Source organism: Populus nigra, chromosome 6, assembly GCF_951802175.1.
Source record: "Populus nigra chromosome 6, ddPopNigr1.1, whole genome shotgun sequence".
In the NCBI taxonomy this organism is placed as follows: Eukaryota; Viridiplantae; Streptophyta; class Magnoliopsida; order Malpighiales; family Salicaceae; genus Populus; species Populus nigra.
Genome location: NC_084857.1, coordinates 12,274,604 through 12,297,244, shown reverse-complemented (window position 1 = coordinate 12,297,244; position 22,641 = coordinate 12,274,604). Strand labels below are relative to the sequence as shown.

Below are 22,641 nucleotides of genomic sequence, written 5' to 3'. Positions count from 1 at the left end.
ACTTTGTAAAAATTTGAGCAAAATAAGAAATGCTTTAGATTTCATTAGCCTTAATAACATTGACCTAATTTTATATTTAAAATATTTGTGTTAAAACATTTTACTTTCATAATATTTTGATATTTTGTTTAAGTTAAATTACTTTAAGTTAAAGATCTATTTAATATTGACTATTTAGAAATATTTTAAATTATATTTGTTTGGCATTGTATTTGTATTGTATAATTTATAATTAATTTCTTGAATTTAAATTATGTTTGTTAAATATATATATATAATAAATAGTACAATTTTAAAACGACACATTAAAACACTTCAAAACTAAAATAATTTATTCTAATTAAAAAAAATAAAATATTTATCAAGATAAAATTGACAACCTTAAAGATATTACGGAGAAAATTGCACTTCGTCCTTTCATGGAAAGCATTATTAGCATCTCAAAACACAAACGAAAACAAAAAGGCACATCAACGCATAAGATTCAGCTGAAAACTAACCAGGAGGGCAACCAACATGGTCTAGGTCGACTCATCAACGTCAATCCGAGGCTTTACGTTTTTCAAGAAAAAATATATTTTAAAAAATAATTATTATTATATTTTCAAATACCTATTCAAATAAATGTTTGTTGCATATAGAATATATTCAGTTATTTTTTAAAGTATTTTTATTTATAAATATATTAAAATAATATTTTTTATTTTTTAAAAATTATTTTTGAAATCAACGCATCAAAATAATTTAAAAATATCAGAAAAATATTAATTTAAACTAAATAAAAAAATTAAAAAACATTTTTAAAACATAAAAACAAACAAAACATCTACATTGACATTTGTTATTTTTTATTTGTATGTTTGAAACTGCTCTTCAAAAAAAATATTTTATAATCTATTGTTTTTTAATTTTTTCAGTGGAGTACTGAGTCTAAATAGTGAATTGTCAAACTCGTTATTTTTAAACTCAGCCGAGTGATAAACCAGACGCCTCATGTTGGATAAAAAATATTTTACCGACACTTTCATCATTTGAAAAATAGATTAAAATGTCAAAATCAAAAAATTAATGATTTTATCCTATTGCCCGGACTTCAAGCCGACGAGATAAATCGGGAAGTCATCAGTTTTAACTTGCTATGCAATCGTCTTCTGCAGGCTCTCAACTTTCAAGTCATCTAGCTTGGACTGAGAGTGACCTTTCGTTAAATAACAAATCTAAGGTAATTTTCATTTTTTTTTTTAATAGAAATCAGCCAAAAACAAAGCATCGTCTTTTGTTATCGCAAAAAAAGAATAAACATGAACATATTACAGCACAGCTTGATTAAAATATGACGGAGATTAATTGCAAGTTAAAGTTCATTAGCCTCTTCCGTCTCTTCCTCATGGTAAAAAGAGGACATGCTGCAAGTACACAATTTCATCAGATCTTGCTAGTTTAGTATAGCTCTTTCACTTAGGATGGCTGGTGATTTTGGAAAACTTAATACAGTTAGCGAATTTTGGAAAATTAGAAAAGCTTGCGATAATTGCAAGATTTGACATTAAAAAAAAAACTAATGTCAAGGCCACAGAAAGGAAAAAACTAGCAATTACCATTAGCTTCCTGAACATCGAACTGTCTGATAATAGGAAACACATAAACTAAGATGAACACTAGCTCACCAATTTACATGCCGGCACATAAATCAGCAAGATAGGACAATCCTTGATTGCAATCTTGAGTCTTGACATAACACTATAAACCGGGCAAATCACTCTATTAGTGCTGCAGCACAAGGGCATGAACTGCACCCACTACCATCAATGGGATACCACATCCAATCAAATAAACCCAACTAACAATAGAAGCAGGTAAAACCTAATTCTAGAATCAACTTGATTTTCATATCAGTTTGAAGGATGCTGCTACATGAGGGCAGAGATCAAAAGGAGATGGCATGTTACTGCTTAGTAAAAATACTATCAGAAAAGCTAGGGCATTTCACCATGATGTAGAGTGAGTTAATAATGTTAATAAAATGTTGCAAAATACCACCATGAGGTTATCCTCAAAGCACAGCTGACTCAATACACTTAGCTGCATCCTCAGCTCTATGCAGTTCCATTCCACAACACCAATTTGCATCGAATGAGACGGTTCAAAAGGAGCTCAAACTCCAAAATTCAGCATTGCATCCTTAAACTCATCTCCACATAAACATTGGATAATCTGAAAGGAAAACCTCAAGCTGTTAGATATAAAAAAGACAGATTGAACGCATTTGAAAAAAAGATGAAATTGTCCATAAGCTAACAATTTGAGGGAAATTCATGCTATTCTGAGATTCACTAGAACCGTGAACACACCTCACTTGGTCCACCAGTTATATACCCTTAGAAAAACAAATAACATTACAAAATGAAACCTAGAAACTAACACAATTTTTGTTATACCCCAACAAAATCAGAAGTGGGAAGTAAGTTGAACAAATGACTGGTAGATTCACTTATAACGTCAATATTTTCATTCCAAAGCTGCCATGGGATAGTAATGACCTGGTGTTGTGAAGATTTATTTTGTTTCAAGTCAATTGGTCAACTTGGAAATTTGAGTAACTATGCAATCTTGACAATCTTTCCCTATAGTGAATACCGTGAGTAGAAGTACTAAAGAACAGCTAGGGGAGCTTGCATTCAGCGCAATCACATAAGAAACCCAATTGCTAATAGAAAATATGCCACTAGATATAAATAATCATGACCAGGTGGAAAAGAGGATAAACGGTAAGCAAAGAGGATTGTCATTCTGTGTTCTACATACTAGTTCACTTGCGCAAATCTGATGTTACTTCAGTAATAAAGCATTACATTGTCATCATCTATTGCTAACAGCACGCCTCTAATACAGACCCAAGTATCTAATTGTTACCAATATGTATATGCCACTATTTATTTTCATATAACATGGAGAATTTGATGGAGATGAACACATTTATGTATCTAATCATTAAGAAAAACAGCCATCAAGTAAATTCATCCTTGTTTCCCGGAGGCACAAAGGCCCAGTATCATTCGAAGAATTAGTGCAATCAGAAAGCAGAAACAACAAGAAACACATAAAGACCACGTGTGACAAGGGAAAATTGGTAAATAAGAGCTGGACATCCTGCTGATTAGGAACACTGTGCTGATGAAATAGAAACCGCATTTGGAAAAGCCATCAGAAGCTTGCCATCATTCCAAGCCCCCAATACCTCAGAACCAGCACAAATCAATATCCTATCTCAAACATCCAGGACTGCTAATATAAGTCATATCAGAGCCAAGAAGCCTGCAGCTCTATCCACCAATTACAACTTGAAGAAAACAGCAAGTTCTTTTGAATCATAATCTCGGTTACAAAAAGACCAATTTAATACACATCTTATGGAACATGGTGTCCCCCTACACTAAGCTGAAAAGAAAAATCCACTCACTTCAACTGCTTGCACTGCAAACAGTAGCCTCTCGTCAAAACACTATTAGCTCCTCTTAGCAGGAATAACTCGCCATAAAAATTACCATAGTTTTCAGAAGAAGAACATGTACATTATAGAAACATGCACACAAAGCTCCACCATATTAATAGGAATTGAAACATATGATATGCATATCTCAATCATAACAAAAGATGGGGGGAAAAAAGAGAGGGAGAGAAATTAAAACTGGCTACCTTCTCTAGCCCACAGTCCCTACACCCTGTTTTTTCTTCTGCTCTATCATATACTCCCGAACTCGCTCTGCCTTCCTTATCATCCCTTCAACCATCTCCTCCGTGACCTCTAATATCTGCTTTGGCAAATCCACCTCCATAGAATTAAACCACTCCTCCAGTGTCATCTTCTCCAAATCCGGTAATTCCTTCCCCTTCTCCAAATTCTCGTTGGCACTAACTTGTGCCTCACTAACATCACCGTCCTTAGCATCATTCCCCTTGGCTGTGTCATTACACTTTTCTCCAAAACTCGTTTCCTTTTCCGCGATCTCCTCGTGGACATCTTCCACGGTCTCAACTTTCTCCTCATTAGCAACCTCTTTCACCTCTTCTTGTGCATTCATCGCTAAATCAACATTCTCCTTAACATCCACAACATCACATTGAACATTCTCCGCTGGCACTTCCTGTAAATTCTTTTTCCTCCCCCTACCTCCACGCACTTTTTTACCCAATTCACCACAATCGACTCCCAAATTCTCCAAAGCAACACAATCCTCGTTCTTTCTACTTCTAGTACTCCTCAAATTCACCCTCTTTGCCTCAGCAGGAACCACACTATCCAATTCCTTCTCCAAAGCCTTAGCACTCCTCGGTCTCCCTCTTCCCCTGTTCTCCGGAACTATCACCTCACTTTTTACCTCCAATTTCTCAACATTCTCTTCCTCCAAATTTTCAGCATTCTCTCTCTCCTCTTCATTTCCTCTGCGGCTCCGATTCTCTGCGACAGATCCTACTTTACTTGATTCTTTAGCACGTCTCCTCGGATTGCGTCTCAACTGCGAGGTTTCCTCGTGAACGTTGAATTGGACGAGGATCGAAGTTAACTCCCCGAGTTTGATGGTGTCGCCGTCGCGGAGATCGAAGGATTTGTAGGGAGAGAGGGTAGTGGAGTTGAGAGTGGTGCCGTTGGAGGAATCAAGGTCTTGGAGATTCCATTTTCCTGATTCGGATACGATTGCGAGGTGCTTTGAGGAGATTCCGGCGTCTTTGATAGGGACGTTGTTGCCGCGTACAACCCGGCCGATTCGGACAGTGGATCCGGGTCTGAATTCTAGGGTTTCGCCTTCTCTAGGACCTCGCACCATTGTCAATTTCAGTATTGGGGGTTCCATTGGTAGAGAGAAACGATTCGGATGCTTGAAACGTCGTTTTGAAGTGGAGTAGGAACAGGATTCAGAGTGCTGAAATTAATTTGAAAATGGAGAAGGACTTGGTTCTGTCGTTAAATTACTTGGTTTGCCGCTAAATCAAAATTTTTGAAAGGTAACTGGGCGGCAACGAGGTCTCTTCCTAGGTTTATTTTATTTTAGTAAAAAAAATTTAAGATGAGATTGACAATCACATGTATCTCTACATGAAAAAAAATATTTTTTATTTTTTAAAATGTATTTTTGATACAATTCAAACTTTTTTTTTTAAAAAAAATACTGGATTCATATCAGATATAATATGTCAAGTCGAGTTAATCTGAGACTGGCAGCTAAAGGAGATATTTTGTGATGCTAGTGGGCATTGGCTTGGTGGCTATGCTGCCAATGTAGCGCATGTACCTCACTTAAAGCAGAATGATGGGTTTTATGATGTTCGTGATGCGTGCTTTTTTTACGGTGTATTTAGTATGGTTGTAGCTATTATGGTTATAATTTTAAAAAAAATATTTTATAAAAAATATTTTTAGTTAAGGTTGGTTTTGAAAAAATAAATATTTGATTAAAATTGTGGTTGAAATTGAGTTAAACAAAAAGTAGTTTAATGTGTTTGGTTATGAGCGTTTTTGAAATTGAAGTTATAAAATAATTTAAAAAATATATATTAATATTTATGGTTTTTAATTTAAATATTGTAAATTTAACTATTGTTATTACATCGTGAAATAAATCATACTTTATATATATATATATATAAAATTATTGTTCCATTAAACTATCTACAATTCTATTACATATAAAATTCATCTAACAAAAACTACAGTTTTCATGATTTTTTGAGCGTGCAATAAAATTAGGTAAAATATTATCAGGAATAAAACTGAGATTACAATACGAATAAATTTAATTCACCTTAAACTAATTTTTTTAAAAAAAATTATTATTTTTTGAAAAGAAAAATGTTAACTAATTTTTTTTTATTTTTTTTAAAAAATACTATTTAAAAAATCAGCATCCCTCCACATGATTCAAGTGAATAATGTGGCGGGATGCTGATTTTTTTAAAAAAATAAATTAAAAAACAAATATTGTTCACTTTAGTGAACAGAACAGTGCACGCACACTGTTCACTTTAGCGAACAATGTGGAGGGATGCTGCATAGTGCAGCAGCAAAAAGCATATAGAACTTGCTTTTATTTTTCAGCATTTCAAATGTGAAATTAGATGAAATTCATAAATAATATTTTATATTTTTATTTTATTATTAAATATTGTTGCATCTATATTTTAAGTAAAACACAGTCTCAACAACATAGACAAACACTCTCTTAGAATACACACACGCTAATGTTTGATCATACTCTTGTGTAACACATCACTCCTGTAACCATCTAGGTGGTGGCCCAGTGGTAAAAGCTTGAGACCAAGAGGTTTGCTCCCTCTGTGGTCTCAGGTTCGAGTCATGTGGTTGCTCATATGATAGTCATTGGAGGCTTACATGATCGTTAACTTCAGGGCCCGTGAGATTAGTCGAGGTACGCGTAAACTGGCCCGAACACCCACGTTAAACTAAAAAAAAAAGCTTCAGCGTCGATTCTGATTTTTTTAAACGTCCTGTTGGTATGCTATATTCAATCTGCCCAAGACAGGGGGGGAAAAAAATATCTTCCATGCAAAGTTACAAATGGGTTAAGCCCAAACTCCAACGGCCATTTAAAATATCAAACCCAACGTTCCAAGTTCAGCCCATGAATACTTATACTAGCCCAAAGCCCAAACCAACCCTTTCTCCACAGCCTCCTACAGCCCACCGCCCACCACCACCACCACCACCACCACACAAACCCTAAACAAGAAAACACTCCCAGGTGCAAAGAACGAAATAAATAATAATAATAATAATAAAAATTATACTCTCCTAGTGAGAGTGGACTCCACAACTTGTCTAGCCAATCGTAGAATTTTAATTTTATTTTATCACTCTCTCAAATAAAAAAAACTTTAGGCACATAAAAAAAAAGAAAAAAAAAAGAGGCAAGCAAAACCAAAAAAGAAGAGCCACCATGTCTTGCTCTGCTCTCCCACATTAATCCACCGCCTCTTCCACGCACAAACAGCACCGAGTCCTCTTCATTATTTCATTTTCTTTTCTATATTTATCCAATTTGACCACTCATTTTTAATTTATTTTTTCAAGACCTCACAGCTCATGCTACGGTATACAGTCTACCCAAATGTAAATAAATAAACAAATTGGTTTTTTAAAAATAAAATAAAAACAAAAATTAATAATAATAGTAGTACTAGTAACATAAAAAAAAAAAACAAAGAAATTACAAATTTTCTTTCTCGGCCTCCGCCTTTGGTTTCTTCCTTCGTTCTTCTGCTGCTCCTTTGAACCTCTCTTTCTCTTTCTATCTCTCTCTCTAGAATCTCTTATAGCTTTGCTCATAACCCCAATTGTCAAAGCTCAGGTTTGTATCCACATCGATCTGCACGATGTGGTTTCTAATTCTCTATATTTAATCCCGTTTTTCAGCTTATTTTTTGATCGGGTTTTATTTGGGAATCTTGTATTGGATCTTTGTTTTCTGGTCTCAGATTCTAAACTATCTTAATTTGCGTGTGTTTCATGCAATTGGGTTTTCACAATTAGTTTTAGTTTTATTTATCTGGGTTTTTATTTTTTATAATCCTTTCGATTATTATTGAGCTTCAGTCAATTGGTTTTTTATTTATTAAAAGAGATAAGGGTTTGTTGCTGATTGTAATTTCTTGATGATGGGTTTTTGATTTCCAGTATAATTAAGGGATTGAATTCAAACTAACAAAGACTTAGTTGCTATGAATGTTTTTCTTGCTGTTTATTTTTGTGTGGAAATTAAAAAATAAATATAAGTTAGCTAAACAATTTCTTCGAGATAATGACTGAGTGGAGGTTTGTGTTTTATGAGGCCGCAATTGATGCAGAATTCAATATTCAAAATCCATGTTGTTTTCTGTTTCTTAGACTTGTCAGCAACCTTAATATTTTTTTTTTTTAAATTTCCACTCCCCGTGATATCAAAGAATTATTTTTTGTATATATATAGTTTCTGGTTTTGTAGGTATCGAGTAATGAGTCGTTCTTTTAAAGCTTGTAGTTATGTGAACTGAATTGATTTATTTAATGTTCGTGTGCTGGCATAAAAATTGTATGCTTGGGGGCTGTATTCCTGTTTTTTCTTATTGATTTTATTTGTTATGTAGTGAGGAAAGTTGAAGGATCGTGGGGGAAGGAGTTTTGGAGTGGGAAATGGCTGGGATTGTGGGTGAGGAAGCTGGAGTTGGAAGGTCCACGGAGGGCATTTCAAGTGGGCAGCGTTGCCAGTCAGGTGAATTGCTGGCGGAATGGCGGTCCTCTGAGCAGGTGGAAAACGGAACCCCATCAACTTCGCCGCCTTATTGGGACACTGACGATGACGATGATGGAGGTATGTGCTGGTTCTCCATATAATTTATTGTATTTGTATTTTCGTTCTGGTTCTCCTTTGTTTTTTGGTTTTAGTGTGTGTATTCTTTTTGCCAGTGAGCACAATAAGGCTCTTCGAAATTCAATGTTGGAAGCTAGAGTGTAAAAGCTGTTGGAAGTATTAAGGGAAAAATGAACTGGTTCTATTCTCCTTCATTTGGTGGTTGAACTCTATTGCACTGGACTTATTGCATGGAGGTTCTGCAAAAAGTAGCTTGACACCAAGATGCTCGAAGATTAGCCCCAATGTTCTAGTTATATTCTCAGTACAAGATAAAATGAATTTTGTGAAGAATCTCTCTTATCCAAACCTCAATCATGAAATCCCTTCTCTCCCACTCCTCTACATGTCAAGAATGGTTCCTAGAGAGGCACATTCACTAACTAAAATGAATTTTTTTGACTTACTGCTGTTTGAGTTTTTCATTTAGCAATCAATTTCCCACGCACTTTGTGGAAAGAAGTGCAACAGTAAAGTTTCTTTTGTTAATTACGTGATCTCAAATGGATATGGTAGCAGTGCATCAAGGATCAGATTGGTTTGTTCTATCTTTTTACTCTGTTGTATCATGTGAAATTGACAAAATTCAGTATAAATAGCTGCAAGAAAACTTGATTAAATAGATGTTAGCTAACTAACATTAGTTTCCACTTCTATAGCAGAACACTCCTAACTCTTAGATTTTGTGATTGCTTCTTTTGTTTCTTATCCCTCTCTACAAGCTGTTATGTGGGCAACTCTTTGCTTACTGATTTTGTTCTTTTATAGGGCCAAAACCTTCTGAGTTATTTGGAAAATACACATGGAAGATAGAGAAATTCTCACAGATTAATAAAAGAGAACTTCGAAGCAATGCATTTGAAGTTGGTGGCTACAAATGGTAAAGAGCTTTGCATATCGTTCTTTCATATGTCCCCCTGTCCCATTTTGTTTTACTCTCACAATTTCACCTCTGTAATTTTTTTTATCTATATACATTACATGCACACATGTACATTCAAGTCATGCAGACAAATTTGTCAACAATGTATGTATTTTTTTAGTTTGTACTTTATACCCATATTATACTACTATAAATGTATATTTTCTAAGTTTCCTGCCTGCATGCACTCGCCCACCATGAGTAAAAAATATTTGCATATGTAATATCATTTTGGAAGCTAGAGCTTTCTTAAATTGTGCTTTTCACCAAAAATGTTTCACTTTACTCTGGATGGGAATATGAAACCATTATATATGATTTTTGGGATCATACACTGGTCTCATTCTTTATTAATCTCTCTTCAATTAAAAGAGGGTTCTCCATTAGGAGGAAACAATTGCAATTCCCCCCCCCCCAATTCTCAAACTTCATTATTTCTCACGTATGCAAGTCCAAAACATGTGATGCAACATGATATGAGCGATGTGATGTACCTTGCTAAAATCGATTGTATCACTGCATCATATGAATCTTTTCTCTATGCATAAACCTTCACTAGTTATTTGCAGCTAATATTGAATTTGTTATATAACTCCTCATGCATACATTTTTTTAACCTGTGCTTATGATAGAGAGAGATTTACATGAGATGACTTACGTGTTCTACTGCGTGTTACCAAGTCCCTGTTTGATTTTGCGTTTCAAAAGTACTTTAAAAAAAATTAATTTTATTTTTATTTTTTTCTTTACTTCAAATTAATAGTTTTTTGGTGTTTTCGGATCATTTTGATGCGCTGATGTCAAAAATAATTTTTTTAAATAAAAAAACATTATTTTGATGCATTTGAGTAAAAAACACTTTGAAAAGCAACCACAACTACACTCCCAAACACCCTTGTCGTTTGGTAAAGCTTATTATCCAGAGATAAATGCAATATTTTTCTTACACTTCTGCTATAAGCTTTGCAATAAAGCGAATGAATGTTCTTGAATATTGGTTTATTGGTTTTCCATATGTTTGGTGTAGCCAATTGGTAATATCTTGAATCTCACTGATGGATGTTCTTCTCATAAAGAACAAGTAAAATAAATCATCATGCACTTTAATAAAAAATTAAAAAAAAAACTAGTAAAATGTATCATATTGGCTGATTTATAATCCACCTTTTCATTTTAAAGAGGCCAACTTTCACATTATTGAGCATGAATTTTGATGATTATGTTGACATCTCAATTATATAGGTTTTCTCAAGTTTTGTTGCATTGATGCTACTGACCTGCAGAAAATCAGTGCAACTTTCAATGCTATTATTGATTTAATTCTTTTGCTTCTGGTGACAGGTACATTTTAATATATCCCCAAGGTTGTGATGTCTGCAATCATCTTTCACTATTTCTCTGTGTTGCCAACCATGACAAACTTCTTCCAGGTTTGGTGCTACTGACTTGAAATTGCAGTTATAGTCACTGCTCTTTGTTTTTTTTTCTGTGCCTGTAACAGTGTAATGTTATTTATCTGTGAACCAGGTTGGAGTCATTTTGCACAGTTTACGATTGCTGTGGTGAATAAAGATCCAAAAAAATCTAAATATTCTGGTTAGTTGATTAAATATTGTCTGAAGTCAGTAATGGAACTGTTGATTTACTATTAACCAAAAGAAAAATTTGCAGATACATTACATCGATTTTGGAAGAAAGAACATGACTGGGGATGGAAGAAATTTATGGAGTTATCAAAAGTGTCAGATGGGTTTTTAGATGCAACTGACACTCTTATTATAAAGGCTCAAGTGCAAGTCATCAGGTTTCTGATAAGTTACTGGTTTATATATGTTTGATGTCTATCAGTGATTGTGCTGCATTTTGCACCGTCATGCTGTTCATGTTATTCTATTACTTAACCCTATGGTCCACTATTCGTAAAGTATTTTGTGATGGCAGTATAATTGTCTTGCATGTTTTTCTTGCTTGTCCATTCCAAGTTTAATATTTTTAAGTTGCGTCAGAATCTAAATTTAGATGTTTTAAGAGTAGTTATGGCTCATTTATATAAATTTCTAATCAAATCTGAAGTTGTCTCGATAATGAAGTTATTCTTGTTGGATCTTTAAGTTTTTAGTTATCTGTTTGTTATAAATTATGTTAACTGAGCTGTAATCCCGCCCCAAAGTATATATTTTTATCACTGCGTCCCAAAAATATTATTTTACATGAGCTGGAAAGTGGACAGTTAATTATCTGGCATTTCAGTTGGTCCATCTATGTGTCTACATATACTTTTTGGCAATTCGATATGATTATCTTTAGTGTTTCAATTTTAAAGTGAGCTGAGCATACCATGTTTCCTATAATGAATTATAATTACATTCTCATCAATGTTGGCTCCATGGGGTATGTAAATGAGATATTCCTATGTGAAAACAGGCAAATTGTAAAAAGTTGTCACCATAACTTTTGTTCTAAAGGGGTGAGTTTCACTGAATAAAAAAACAGAACTCATTTTATGGTATTATTGTTGTTGCAATAATGTCATGTCAAACCTCATGAGGCTATCACAATGAGTTTATGGTCGGGGTCCTTTGTAAATGAACTTTGATAATGGAGGCTGTATTTACCAATTTGAAGTTCTGGCATCAAGAGTCGTGACTTGAGTATGTCTGTTGTACTGTTCATCTGTTGATTGCGTGGAACTGTTGTATTAATTTTTCTGCAAGAAAATGCTCTGGGTGTTTCTCATTGTTAACCACTCATTGTAAGACTGCTTTTCATGTGTAGGGAGAAAGCAGATCGGCCTTTTCGTTGCCTCGATTGCCAGTATAGGAGAGAACTTGTTAGAGTATATTTGACAAATGTAGAGCAGATTTGTCGGCGTTTTGTGGAAGAGAGACGGGGAAAACTTGGGAAGTTATTAGAGGACAAAAATAGGTGGTCAAGGTATTGTATCTCAATCAATGAAAATGATTGTTACTTTACACATTAGAATAGAATGGTTGTCAGTAGTTTTAACTTCTCAACGTGCTGCTTTATGAAAAGTGTGTTGTTTTGGTAGTCCTACAAGCCTGCATAATATCATTAATTTATTGCCTTTATTAACAGTTTTCTTTTTGTGATATCATTTTTTGGTGGCAATTATAGCTTATTTTACTGTGTTTCTGGTCAGTATAGTTTTGTGATGATAATGTTTGCAACTGTTGCAGCTTTTGTGCTTTTTGGTTGGGAATGGATCAAAATGCCCGGCGCCGAATGTCCAGGGAGAAAACAGATGTAATTCTGAAAGTAGTTGTAAAGCATTTCTTTATCGAGAAGGAAGTCACATCTACATTGGTAATGGATTCCTTGTATAGCGGATTGAAGGCTCTTGAAGGCCAAACTAAGAGCAAGAAGGGAAGGGCAAAATTATTGGATGCTGAAGAAATGCCAGCTCCAATTGTTTGTGTTGAAAAAGATATGTTTGTGTTGGTGGATGATGTGCTGCTACTACTTGAGAGGGCTGCCATGGAACCATTGCCTCCAAAAGATGAGAAGGGCCCTCAGAATCGTACAAAGGTGGGTAGGGTTGCTGAAACCATTTTTTAATCGTCGAATCTTTTCTGAATTCAGCTATGCATATAGGCAGTCAATATGAAAAATTACTGTGGGGAATTTTAAGCAGTTGAATCATTTTAGTAGTTTGTTTTAAATCATTGATGGCTTGTATTGTCATTACTCCTGAGGTCTCTTTTTGGAGCACTTGAATATTTGAATGGTGGATTTTGCGATTTCACAAATTGTCTCATGTGTTTGGTATCCTAGAGAAACTTTGTTGGTGGCATTGGGTTTAACTTATTGGGCTTAAGCTTCAACCACAAGTTAGAAAATCATATGCAGTTGCTAATTTTACTTGTTATGCAAACAATTTTCTGCCATTAATTAGCTTGCATCTCTCTAGAAACAGTTTGTTTGCTGGAATAGCACATGTACATAATAAGAATAGAACATTTTAGGTATACAATGGCTGCTACATATGATTGTTTCAGAGTGTTGGTGACAGCATTAGGGTGGGGACAATGATGGAAGTGGCTGTATGTTGATGGTAATAGGAGTGATGGTGATATCACATAATTATAGATTTTATTATGTACACTGGATTATATTCTGAAGAGCATGAAAATGCTGGCTGTTTTTCCTTGCTTGATGGTTGTCAATATCTTGATTATTCTGCATGCTTCATGACTCTGACTAATTAAGCTTCTGATGTCTTGAAAACTCTTTGCATTTATACCCAGGATGGAAGTTCTGGAGAGGACTTCAACAAGGATTCAATTGAGCGTGATGAAAGGCGTCTAACAGAATTGGGTCGTAGGACGGTGGAAATATTTGTACTCGCTCATATTTTTAAGTAATACGCTAATACTTAATTTTTTTTTGCTGTAAAAACGTTTGTTAGTTTCTTCATGCTGCTAGGACTCTTCCATTTCAGACTTAACTGGAACCATATTTCAGCCACATGCACCTTTTATTTTGCCTAAATCAATTTTTTTGGAGTAATCCACTGATTTGGAAGTCCTTTTTTCTATGAGGATAACCTTCTGGAATTTAATCTAATGGAAGTCCTCTTGTTGTCATTTTACTTTTATTTGGAGCGCATTCTTCCATTATGCTATTTTTTCATCTGCTCAATGCTGAAGCAGTAAATACATTGCAAATATTAATGAATGATGAAATTAAATACCAATTAGTAAACACTAATAACAATTAATTGGCATAACGAGCACTGCTTATCTTGGCATAGCAATTTTCTGATTCTTTGTGGCATGACAAGTATTCCTCATTGTTATCCATGCATGCCCTGATTTTTTGTCTGCTTCACGTGTAGCCATAAAATTGAAGTTTCCTACCAGGAAGCGGTTGCTTTGAAGAGGCAAGAAGAGCTAATTCGTGAAGAAGAGGCAGCATGGCTTGCAGAAAGTGAGCAGAAGGCTAAACGTGGAGCAACTGAAAAGGAAAAGAAATTAAAGAAAAAACAGGTGGCTTATTTTTATTTCTTAATAAGAATTGAGTAAAACGTAGTCTGAACTCCCCTATTGAATTCAGGTAGTGTCAGATTACAGTGTCACCATACGATTAGGATTCTAAAACTTTGATTTAGAAAATTCACTTGTTGAAGCCCTTTGGAATTCCTTCCAGTGTTGCTTGGATTTTTTGAGGGCCATAATCATTATGCAAATTTATCTAAAATGCATGATGGATGGCTAGATTTTCCTTTTTGGGAAAAAAACTTCAAAGCCGCGTCCCCCCCCCCCCCCCCCCCAATCCACCATTTTCAAGGTTTAATTTGTTTGAATGCTGATGCTTCTTATAAATACAGGCTAAACAAAAACGGAACAATCGCAAAGAGAAGGATAAAGGTAGAGAGGATAGGTCTGGTGTTGCTGTGGTAGACAAGTACCAAGAGTCAAATCTTAGTAATGAGAATAAGGAGTTTGCTGTTGAGGAGGTGCGGCCTGTGATGGAAAAGCCTGAGGTTCTGGAAGATGTCTCTGATGTGTCTGATTCAGTGGATGGTGTTGCTGAAGTGCTTCAGCATGATTCAGAAGACAGAGATGCAAGCCCGGTCAATTGGGATACTGACACCTCAGAAGTTCATCCTCCCACCGAAGGCAGTAGCAGTGGAGTTAGTGGCTTGTCATCTGTGCCAAACGGGACAAGTGATAAAAGGAGCACATATGCAATGGATGATAGTTCCTCAACATGCTCTACTGATTCAGTCCCTTCAGTAGTAATGAATGACCCATATAAGGGAAACTCGTACTTGAATTATCAATTTGAAAAATTGCCTAGCAGGTATGTGGTAAACATGTGGCCTACGCGTGCTTTTTCCACTGCAGGACTTGATTATGTGGCATTCATTTTGCATTTCATATCTGCAGAGGGAAGAATCAGCGAGGTAAGATGGTACATGATGGAAGTTGGACAACTGAAATGGATAATCAGCCTCCTGAGCCTGCATCAGATACTGGTGATCTTAGCGATGTCACAAGAAGTAGCAAGGCAGCTGATTGCGAGCTTGAGGCTGTTGTTCATGATTTGCAGGATAGGATGGTGAAGCTTGAACAGCATGTAATTAAGACAGGAAAGGTGAAGTTGCTAATCTTTTGCCTTGATCTCAAATTTCTACTCTTTCAATAATGTTTAAACCATCAAACAATATAAAACTGTATAACAAGCATCAAATGTTCAAATCCTATTTTGGCGGGCTGCTTATCTTTTGTAGCTTTCTTTTTTTGACGCCTAATAGCATGGTTGGCTACATGTTTTCGTTGCATCAGCTTCTTGGGTATGAAGGGTCTTCTCTGTTGTCTTATTTAGCATCGTGGTTCCTACAGCACAAGTGTTTTTAGATTTTTTTTCTTCCATTTTCATCTTATTATTTTGCTTTTATTGTGTTTGTTTAATCCTGGTTTGTCTCTTCTTCATTCGGGGAAGATGAATTTTTCTTCTACTAGGTTCATAGAATATTTTAGGAATTAATCAATGCAAAGGAGTTTTTTGCTGTCTTTGCTATGAGACTGTTCTTTCTTCCTTACCCTTTATCACTTTTTATTCCAACAAGTTCAAAGGCAATTCTTGAAGGTTTGGCCACCATGCGATTTTATGCCTTTGTGTTCTTTTCAATTCCAGTTGAATCCCTTAAATCTTTTGGCTTCCTGTTTCTGAATGCTGCTTTATTTCTGTGAATACATTTAATCTGTTCTACTTGAGTATGTCTTGATGGACATTTCTTTTCTATGAAATAGGAAGACGCGGTTGTTTCTATGCAAAAGCAGACGAGTAACAAAGACCTGGTTGAGGTAGAAAGACCTAAAGAAAAGACAGCAGCTGTACCATCTTTTCCCAGAAGCCCTCCGCCAAGTCCTCCTAAAAATGTCCCATCCACTGTTCAATTGAAGTCAGAAAGCAAGAGTTCAGCTACCATGGATCTCAGTCAAGTTAAGAAAGCATCTTCAAATTGCTCACAGCAGGCTGATAAAGCTGCAACTTCAGCTACCTCCCCCCAAAATGCTGGTATTCCGAAACCTGAGATCCAGAATGCGCCAACTGCAAAACAGTCTGACAAACCAACTCTAAAACAAGTGCCTGCCATGTCAAGGCCCTCCAGTGCTCCTCTGGTGCCTGGTCCCAGGCCAGCTGCTGCTCCCATTTCTGTAGTCCAAACAACTCCTTTACTTTCTCGTTCTGTTAGTGCAGCTGGCCGGCTGGGTCCTGACCCTTCACCAGCTACTCATAGTTATGTTCCGCAGTCCTATCGAAATGCCATTATTGGTAATGCTGTTGGTTCCAGCTCATCTGGTTTCACCCATGCCAGCTCTCCAAGTACAGGAGTGAACCTATCACCAGTGCACGTGCAGCCATCTACATTGGTATCTGCACCGATGTTTTTACCACCATTGAACTCTGATAGGGTAGACCCAAACACTCACCAATGTGGCTTTCCTTTTGGTATGGTAACTCGAGATGTCTTACAAGATGGACGCCAGTGGATGGAGAGCTCTCAAAGGGATGCTAGTAGAAGCATGAGTGGTGACCGTTCTTCCCTGATAAATGGCATACAAAACATTGACTTGTACAATCCTGTACGCAGTGGATCACGGGAGCACTACTCCAGTGAGTTCCCAGCCTGTACATCTGGGCATCAGACCCAAAGTGGGCTGACAGATGAGTTCCCACATCTTGATATCATCAATGATTTGCTTGATGAGGAACATGCTGTAGGGAAGGCAGCCGAGGCAAGCAGAATCTTCCGTAGCAATGGGCCACACCTATTGAATCGGCAGTTCTCTTTTCCAAATGACTTGGGTGTATCAGGTGATTTGGGTTCCTCAACCAATAGCCCTTGCAGGTTCGAGCGCACCAGGAGTTACCATGATGGTGGATTTCAGCGAAGCTATAGCTCTTCTGGAACCCATTTTGACACTCCGAGGGAATATATTCCACAAGCTAGCTCAATGCCTTATGCAAATGGGCATGTTGATGGGTTGATTTCAAACCAGTGGCAGATGGCTGGCTCTGATATTTCCTTGATGGGCATGAGAAATGCCGATGGTGATAGTTCCCCATATTTTAATCCAGAGTATTCAAATATGGCATGCGGGGTCAATGGCTACACAGTATTTCGACCTTCAAATGGACATTGAAGGAATCTCTCAGAGGGAGCTTGCCTGCAAGTTGGTGGGTGATTGCCCGTTGTAATAATGTATTGGGTCTTAGAATTGGAGTGAGGTTGTAATCTTTTCATAAGAAAACATTTTGTAAAGAGTGTTTCTGCCTTCTCTGCCTCCAGCTTTTTAGTTATAACGAGGGTTTGATGTGTTTTTTGGGTTTGATTAATATTTGAATGAGCATCTGATGGAATATAACCCATCGTTACTGACTAAAATTTGAACCACATCAATTATCCAATGAGAAACCACACAGTGGATCAAGACGACTCTAAACTACAATCTTGAATTAAGTCCCTTCTGATTATTGAGATCTGAGTTTGGTTTCTTGAAAGTGGACGCCCGTATCAAAGTTTTTATGGTTATGTAGAGATTGATTCCATCTGGGTTTGAGGCCATTACCAGTTGCTTAGGAGCAGACATTTTTTTTCTGCAACCATCAGTGTGGAGTCTCTCCATAGCATGAAAGGGACAGACAAAATTGCTAACCATGTTTTATAATGGTTGTGATGAACTGTTCATGAAGAACACGGCAAGGATGAAATGTGTTCCCTTTGTAGAGAGTACTTAATCCACCGGGATAATAAAGAAAAGGCCTCTAATTCGATGACACAGACGATGTTTTCACTTGAAACATTTCTTATTTCAAGCCACGTATGTCAACATTGATAGAAACAAGCACATTGTGATCAAGCATTCAAAGGTCAGAGCAACTGCAGTTCCAAGAAATTTCCTCACAGGTCAAAACTCAACACGATAAATTTGACGGGAAAAATCTTATCCAGCAAAAGAAAACAAATGTTTATGCATGTAAGCAGGTGGAAAAACGAAAAAACTTGGTATTCAAGTTCAAGAAAATCTCCTTTTCTTGTTTAGACCTGTTCAATTTCTTGATAGTTTTTTTTTTAAAAAAAAAAAACTAGCAGTCAAGAGTCGAAATCTTTCAACAAATAAAAAAATCACCGAACCCTTCAACCTTTATCAGTATAAATACTCCTCACTACTACAAGAAATTATTCATGCTTGTTTTGAAATTGTCATCCAGAAATCATGAGGATCCTAAACCTTATTTTGGCGGTGCTTCTGCTGCTTTCTTTACATGTTCAACTATACAAAGCTAGTAGGATATTGCCTGAAGAGCTGAATAAAGACCTTTCATTGCAGTCTCTTCAGAAAGGCCCTGTCCCCCCTTCTGCAGGTTCAGGATGCACCAACATTCCTGGTAGGAACGGACCGAGCTGCCCACAAGTAAATGAAATGCACTACGCCGGCAACGGTTTGCCTAGTGATGCTGCTTTCCCTCGTCTTACTGTCCAGTTTGGCGTGGCTACTAATCAAAGTTGAAGATCTCCTATATATTTCCCTGGACTCAGAACTTGAAGCTAAGGGTTTCTTTGTGCCTGTTGAAGTTGTTTCGGAGGATCAGCGATGCTAGACCAAATCACAGGTCCTGAAACACTCGAATCATCATGGCCTCTTCCATTCTTTCATTTTTGTAACAGTGTCTGCAATTTGTACTATTTTGTATAAATACACACACATATTTTTATTTTTATTTTTATTTTTTGTAAAGAGAGAATTGTGAATGTTTGAAAAATAAATCCCTCTGGGCAATCCTAATTGAAACTTTATCATGTTTTTTTCTTCCATAAATGGGTTGACTTTATCATATTGAAACTACGTATAGCCTTTATGGCAGAGTGGCTTTATCAATCGGCGCCATGTCATCTGAAATTCTGAATACAGACCAGTTTCTCTATCATCAATGGTTTAGACTTTAGAGGCCAACCATTCTTCCCTGCCGGAAATACGAAACCAACTCACCAGAACATATGAATATCTCCCCATGAATCATGTAACTCGGTCACTGTTTCACGTAAGCAATAAAACAGAGGAAAGAGAGACTTTACAATCATATGACCAGTCAAATTAACGAGGTTTGCTGCCATTTAGAGTATGTTTGGTACTGCGGTAGCTGTTGTAGTTATGGTTTGAAAAAAGTTGTTTTATAAAAAGTACTTTTAATTGAGATTGGTTTGAAAAAATAGGTATTTGGTTAAAACTGTGGTTGAAATTAAGGTTGAATAAAAAGTAGTTTAATATGTTTGGTTAATAATGTTTTTAAAATTAAAGTTATAAAATAATTTTAATATATATATATATATATATATATATATATATTAAAAAATTGATGGTTTTTAATTTAAATGTTGTAGATTTAACTATTGTTATTACTTCATGAAATAAATAATACTTTATATAAAATATTTTTTATTATGCTATTAAACCATCTACAATTCCATTACATACAAAATTCATTCGACAAAAATTACAGTTTCTATTATTTTTTGAGCGTGCAATAAAATTAGATAAAATATTATCAGGAATAAAATTGATTTGATATTACAGTGCGAGTGAATTTAATTCACTCTACACTAGTTTTTCGGGAAAAAATATTATTTACATGACAATGCGAGTAAATTTAATTCATTCTAAACTAGTTTTTTTTTTAAATACAAAAACTAAACATACTGAAAAAAAAACCGAACAGTGCAATTCACTTGCACTGTTCACGCAAACAGTGCAAATGAATTGCACTGTGCACGTAAACACAGAATTTTGCAATTCACGTCCAAAACATGAAATTATATGGGACCCACTAAAATTAAAGTGTGTTTTTAATGGAACCAAATATTATGTTTGCTGTGGTAACTTCAAACGTAGAAGCAACCACGCAAACAAACAACCTCTTAGAGTGACTAGTTAACGTGTGCCGTGGATGATGCCATGGTGCTTCTTTGAAGTTCCTCTAGTGGATACTGACTCAAAAGATGGCCTTTTGGATCAACCAAAAATTACGTATTGAAATTGAGGTTGGAAATTGGAAAAGAGAGGAAAATAAGCTATATTTTAAATTAAGCTCGTCTTTGACCGGAGCCAGTTCAAATTCTAGAAAAAACAATGTATTATTATTATATAGCAGTAAAATGCTTACTATAATTTTTTGTTTTTTTGGTGGCTATCATGATCAGTATATAAATTGAAACTAGGTGCTTGAATATCTGGTGTGGCGACTCTGTATTGAAGGCTTTATTAATATCAAGTTGCTTGTAGAAGTAGGGATGCGTGGAGAGCTAGCTAGCTAGCAACCAAGCTTCTATTAGTTTCAATTTTAGAGTAAATTATTAGTTGGTTCCTGTAGTCTTAGTGAAATAATAATTAATTAATTAATTCTTTTTTATTTAAAAACCCAATATTGATTCCTAATTAATTTTTATATTTGTTTGTAACTTCGTAATTCCATTGATTTTACGTGACAATTTAATTGTTTTTGCCCCCTAAAATGTTATTTACCTCTAATCAAAATTCTCAACATCACCGCTACAGTAAATTAAAAATAAGTTCAGAAAGGATAATTTAGAAATTTAAAAAACAATTAACAGTGTGTGTGTGTATATATATATATATATATATATATCACATAAGTAAAATAATTCCCGCTTTCATACTTATTTAATTTTTTAACTACCTATTTTCAATCAATAACTATTTATTTAGCTTTTTTTCGTTTCAAATAGCAACAACTTGCTTCCTATTTTTAATTTCATCGATATCATAAATTACTGTAATAAACTACCACTAAAAGGACAAGGTAAAATAGTATTTTTTTTTTAAATGCAGATAAAAATTAAGGGCATTAATTTAGTGGGAGTAAATAAATAAATAAAAATTGGAAGGAAAGTATCAGGCTAGATTGCAATCAAAATACTATTTTAAGGTTTTCATTCTCGTTTTCTTATAGAAATATATACTTATAAAAAAACTTATACGGATTTAATTATAAATTAGACTTTATAATTTATTTTGATTTGTTTTTTATTAGATTATTTTGATTTTATGATCTGAGAATAGTGTTTAATGGGATAACCTGAGTTGACTTAGATTATTTTTTGTGTCATTTTTTTCATAAAACTCTTTATAAATTTTATTGATTAATATTGGATCCAATAGGGGTGATGGAATATTAAATTTCATAATTTATTTTGATTTATTTTCAATGGGTTATAGCTCGGTCTCATAACCAAAATCATAAATTTAGCAAATCAACTCGAATTAAATCGCATCATTTTTTTTATATAAGATTATTTCAGTCTGATGATTTGAAACATAGGTTTGACAGATTAAATAGGCATTTTTAATTTTTTTAATTGATTTTTTTTAATCTCATCCTTTAACATTGGCTGATTAGAGATTGAAATTCGTAATTTGTTTTGATTTAATTTCATAAGGTTATCTTGATCTTATAACCTAAGTTATAAGTTTAAGAGGTTAACTTAAGTTGTTTTTTAATTGATTATTTGTTTTTAATTTTATCTTTCAATATTAAATTTATTGAGAATTAATCTTTATATTTTATTTTGATTTATTTTTTATGAGGTTATTATAGTCTCATAGCTTGAATCATAGCTTGAATCGTGAATTTAATTTGCTAATTCAAATTAAGCCAAGTAAATTTAATATATTATTTTAATATAAAAAAATAGTATATAGCTACAAACCTACAAGTCCAAAACCGAAACCATATCGAAAACATGTACCAAATACACCGTCAGATATTCAATTCCTCAAGTAAAACGTGGAACTTTGAACAGCCTAATGTTTTTTAGTAGCTGAATTAGGTAAACTATAAGTCGGTGGCTATTAATTTCAAATATTAGACTGATTGGAGTTGTCTAATCTGGGGCTTGAGACGCTTGACAGACCAGCATAATGGTTGACATATCATACAGAATAGCTATCATACTCTGTGCGCTGTCCCCTGAGACCCAGAAGAGAACAATATTCTCTCTGGTCATAGCATCCCACTTTGCACCCTCCTCGGGTAACTTAACCGATTTGGTCAAGAAGAACACATAGTTATTAAGCTTGGATTAGACGGATTAATATGGTGGGTTGACTTGGAATTTAATCGATTTAATGACTGGATTTTGAATAAGATAAAAGATTAAAATGAGTAAAAATTCGGTAAAATCTAATTGATTTTTTTTTAAATATGTTTTTTTTTCTAGATAATTTTTTTTATATATATATTTTTTAATTGGTTATTAATCCTTTTCAA

General features: G+C 34.9%; 2 protein-coding genes across 3 annotated transcripts; one reads left to right on the top strand and one right to left on the bottom strand.

Annotated features, from left to right (window-relative positions):
- Window positions 1-1,579: 1,579 nt before the first annotated feature.
- On the bottom strand, window positions 1,580-5,020 carry LOC133696510 (FHA domain-containing protein At4g14490-like). Its single transcript, XM_062118714.1, has 2 exons — window positions 3,697-5,020; window positions 1,580-2,214 (listed from the first exon to the last, which is right to left on the bottom strand). Exon 1 carries the CDS (start codon window positions 4,851-4,853, stop codon window positions 3,702-3,704), a length of 1,152 nt encoding a protein of 383 aa, XP_061974698.1. The 5' UTR covers window positions 4,854-5,020; the 3' UTR covers window positions 1,580-2,214; window positions 3,697-3,701.
- A 1,931-nt stretch (window positions 5,021-6,951) lies between these two features.
- Window positions 6,952-17,631, top strand: LOC133695677 (TNF receptor-associated factor homolog 1a). 2 transcript variants are annotated; one of them, XM_062117601.1, is made up of 13 exons: window positions 6,952-7,364; window positions 8,140-8,363; window positions 9,171-9,282; window positions 10,666-10,754; window positions 10,852-10,920; window positions 10,984-11,128; window positions 12,100-12,258; window positions 12,522-12,870; window positions 13,590-13,702; window positions 14,180-14,330; window positions 14,672-15,147; window positions 15,234-15,441; window positions 16,101-17,631. In XM_062117601.1, exons 2-13 carry the CDS (start codon window positions 8,186-8,188, stop codon window positions 17,496-17,498), a joined length of 3,447 nt encoding a protein of 1,148 aa, XP_061973585.1. In that variant the 5' UTR covers window positions 6,952-7,364; window positions 8,140-8,185; the 3' UTR covers window positions 17,499-17,631. The 2 variants fall into 2 exon arrangements, with proteins under 2 accessions (XP_061973585.1, XP_061973586.1); XM_062117602.1 differs by having other exon boundaries at window positions 6,953-7,364; window positions 10,996-11,128.
- Window positions 17,632-22,641: the final 5,010 nt, after the last annotated feature.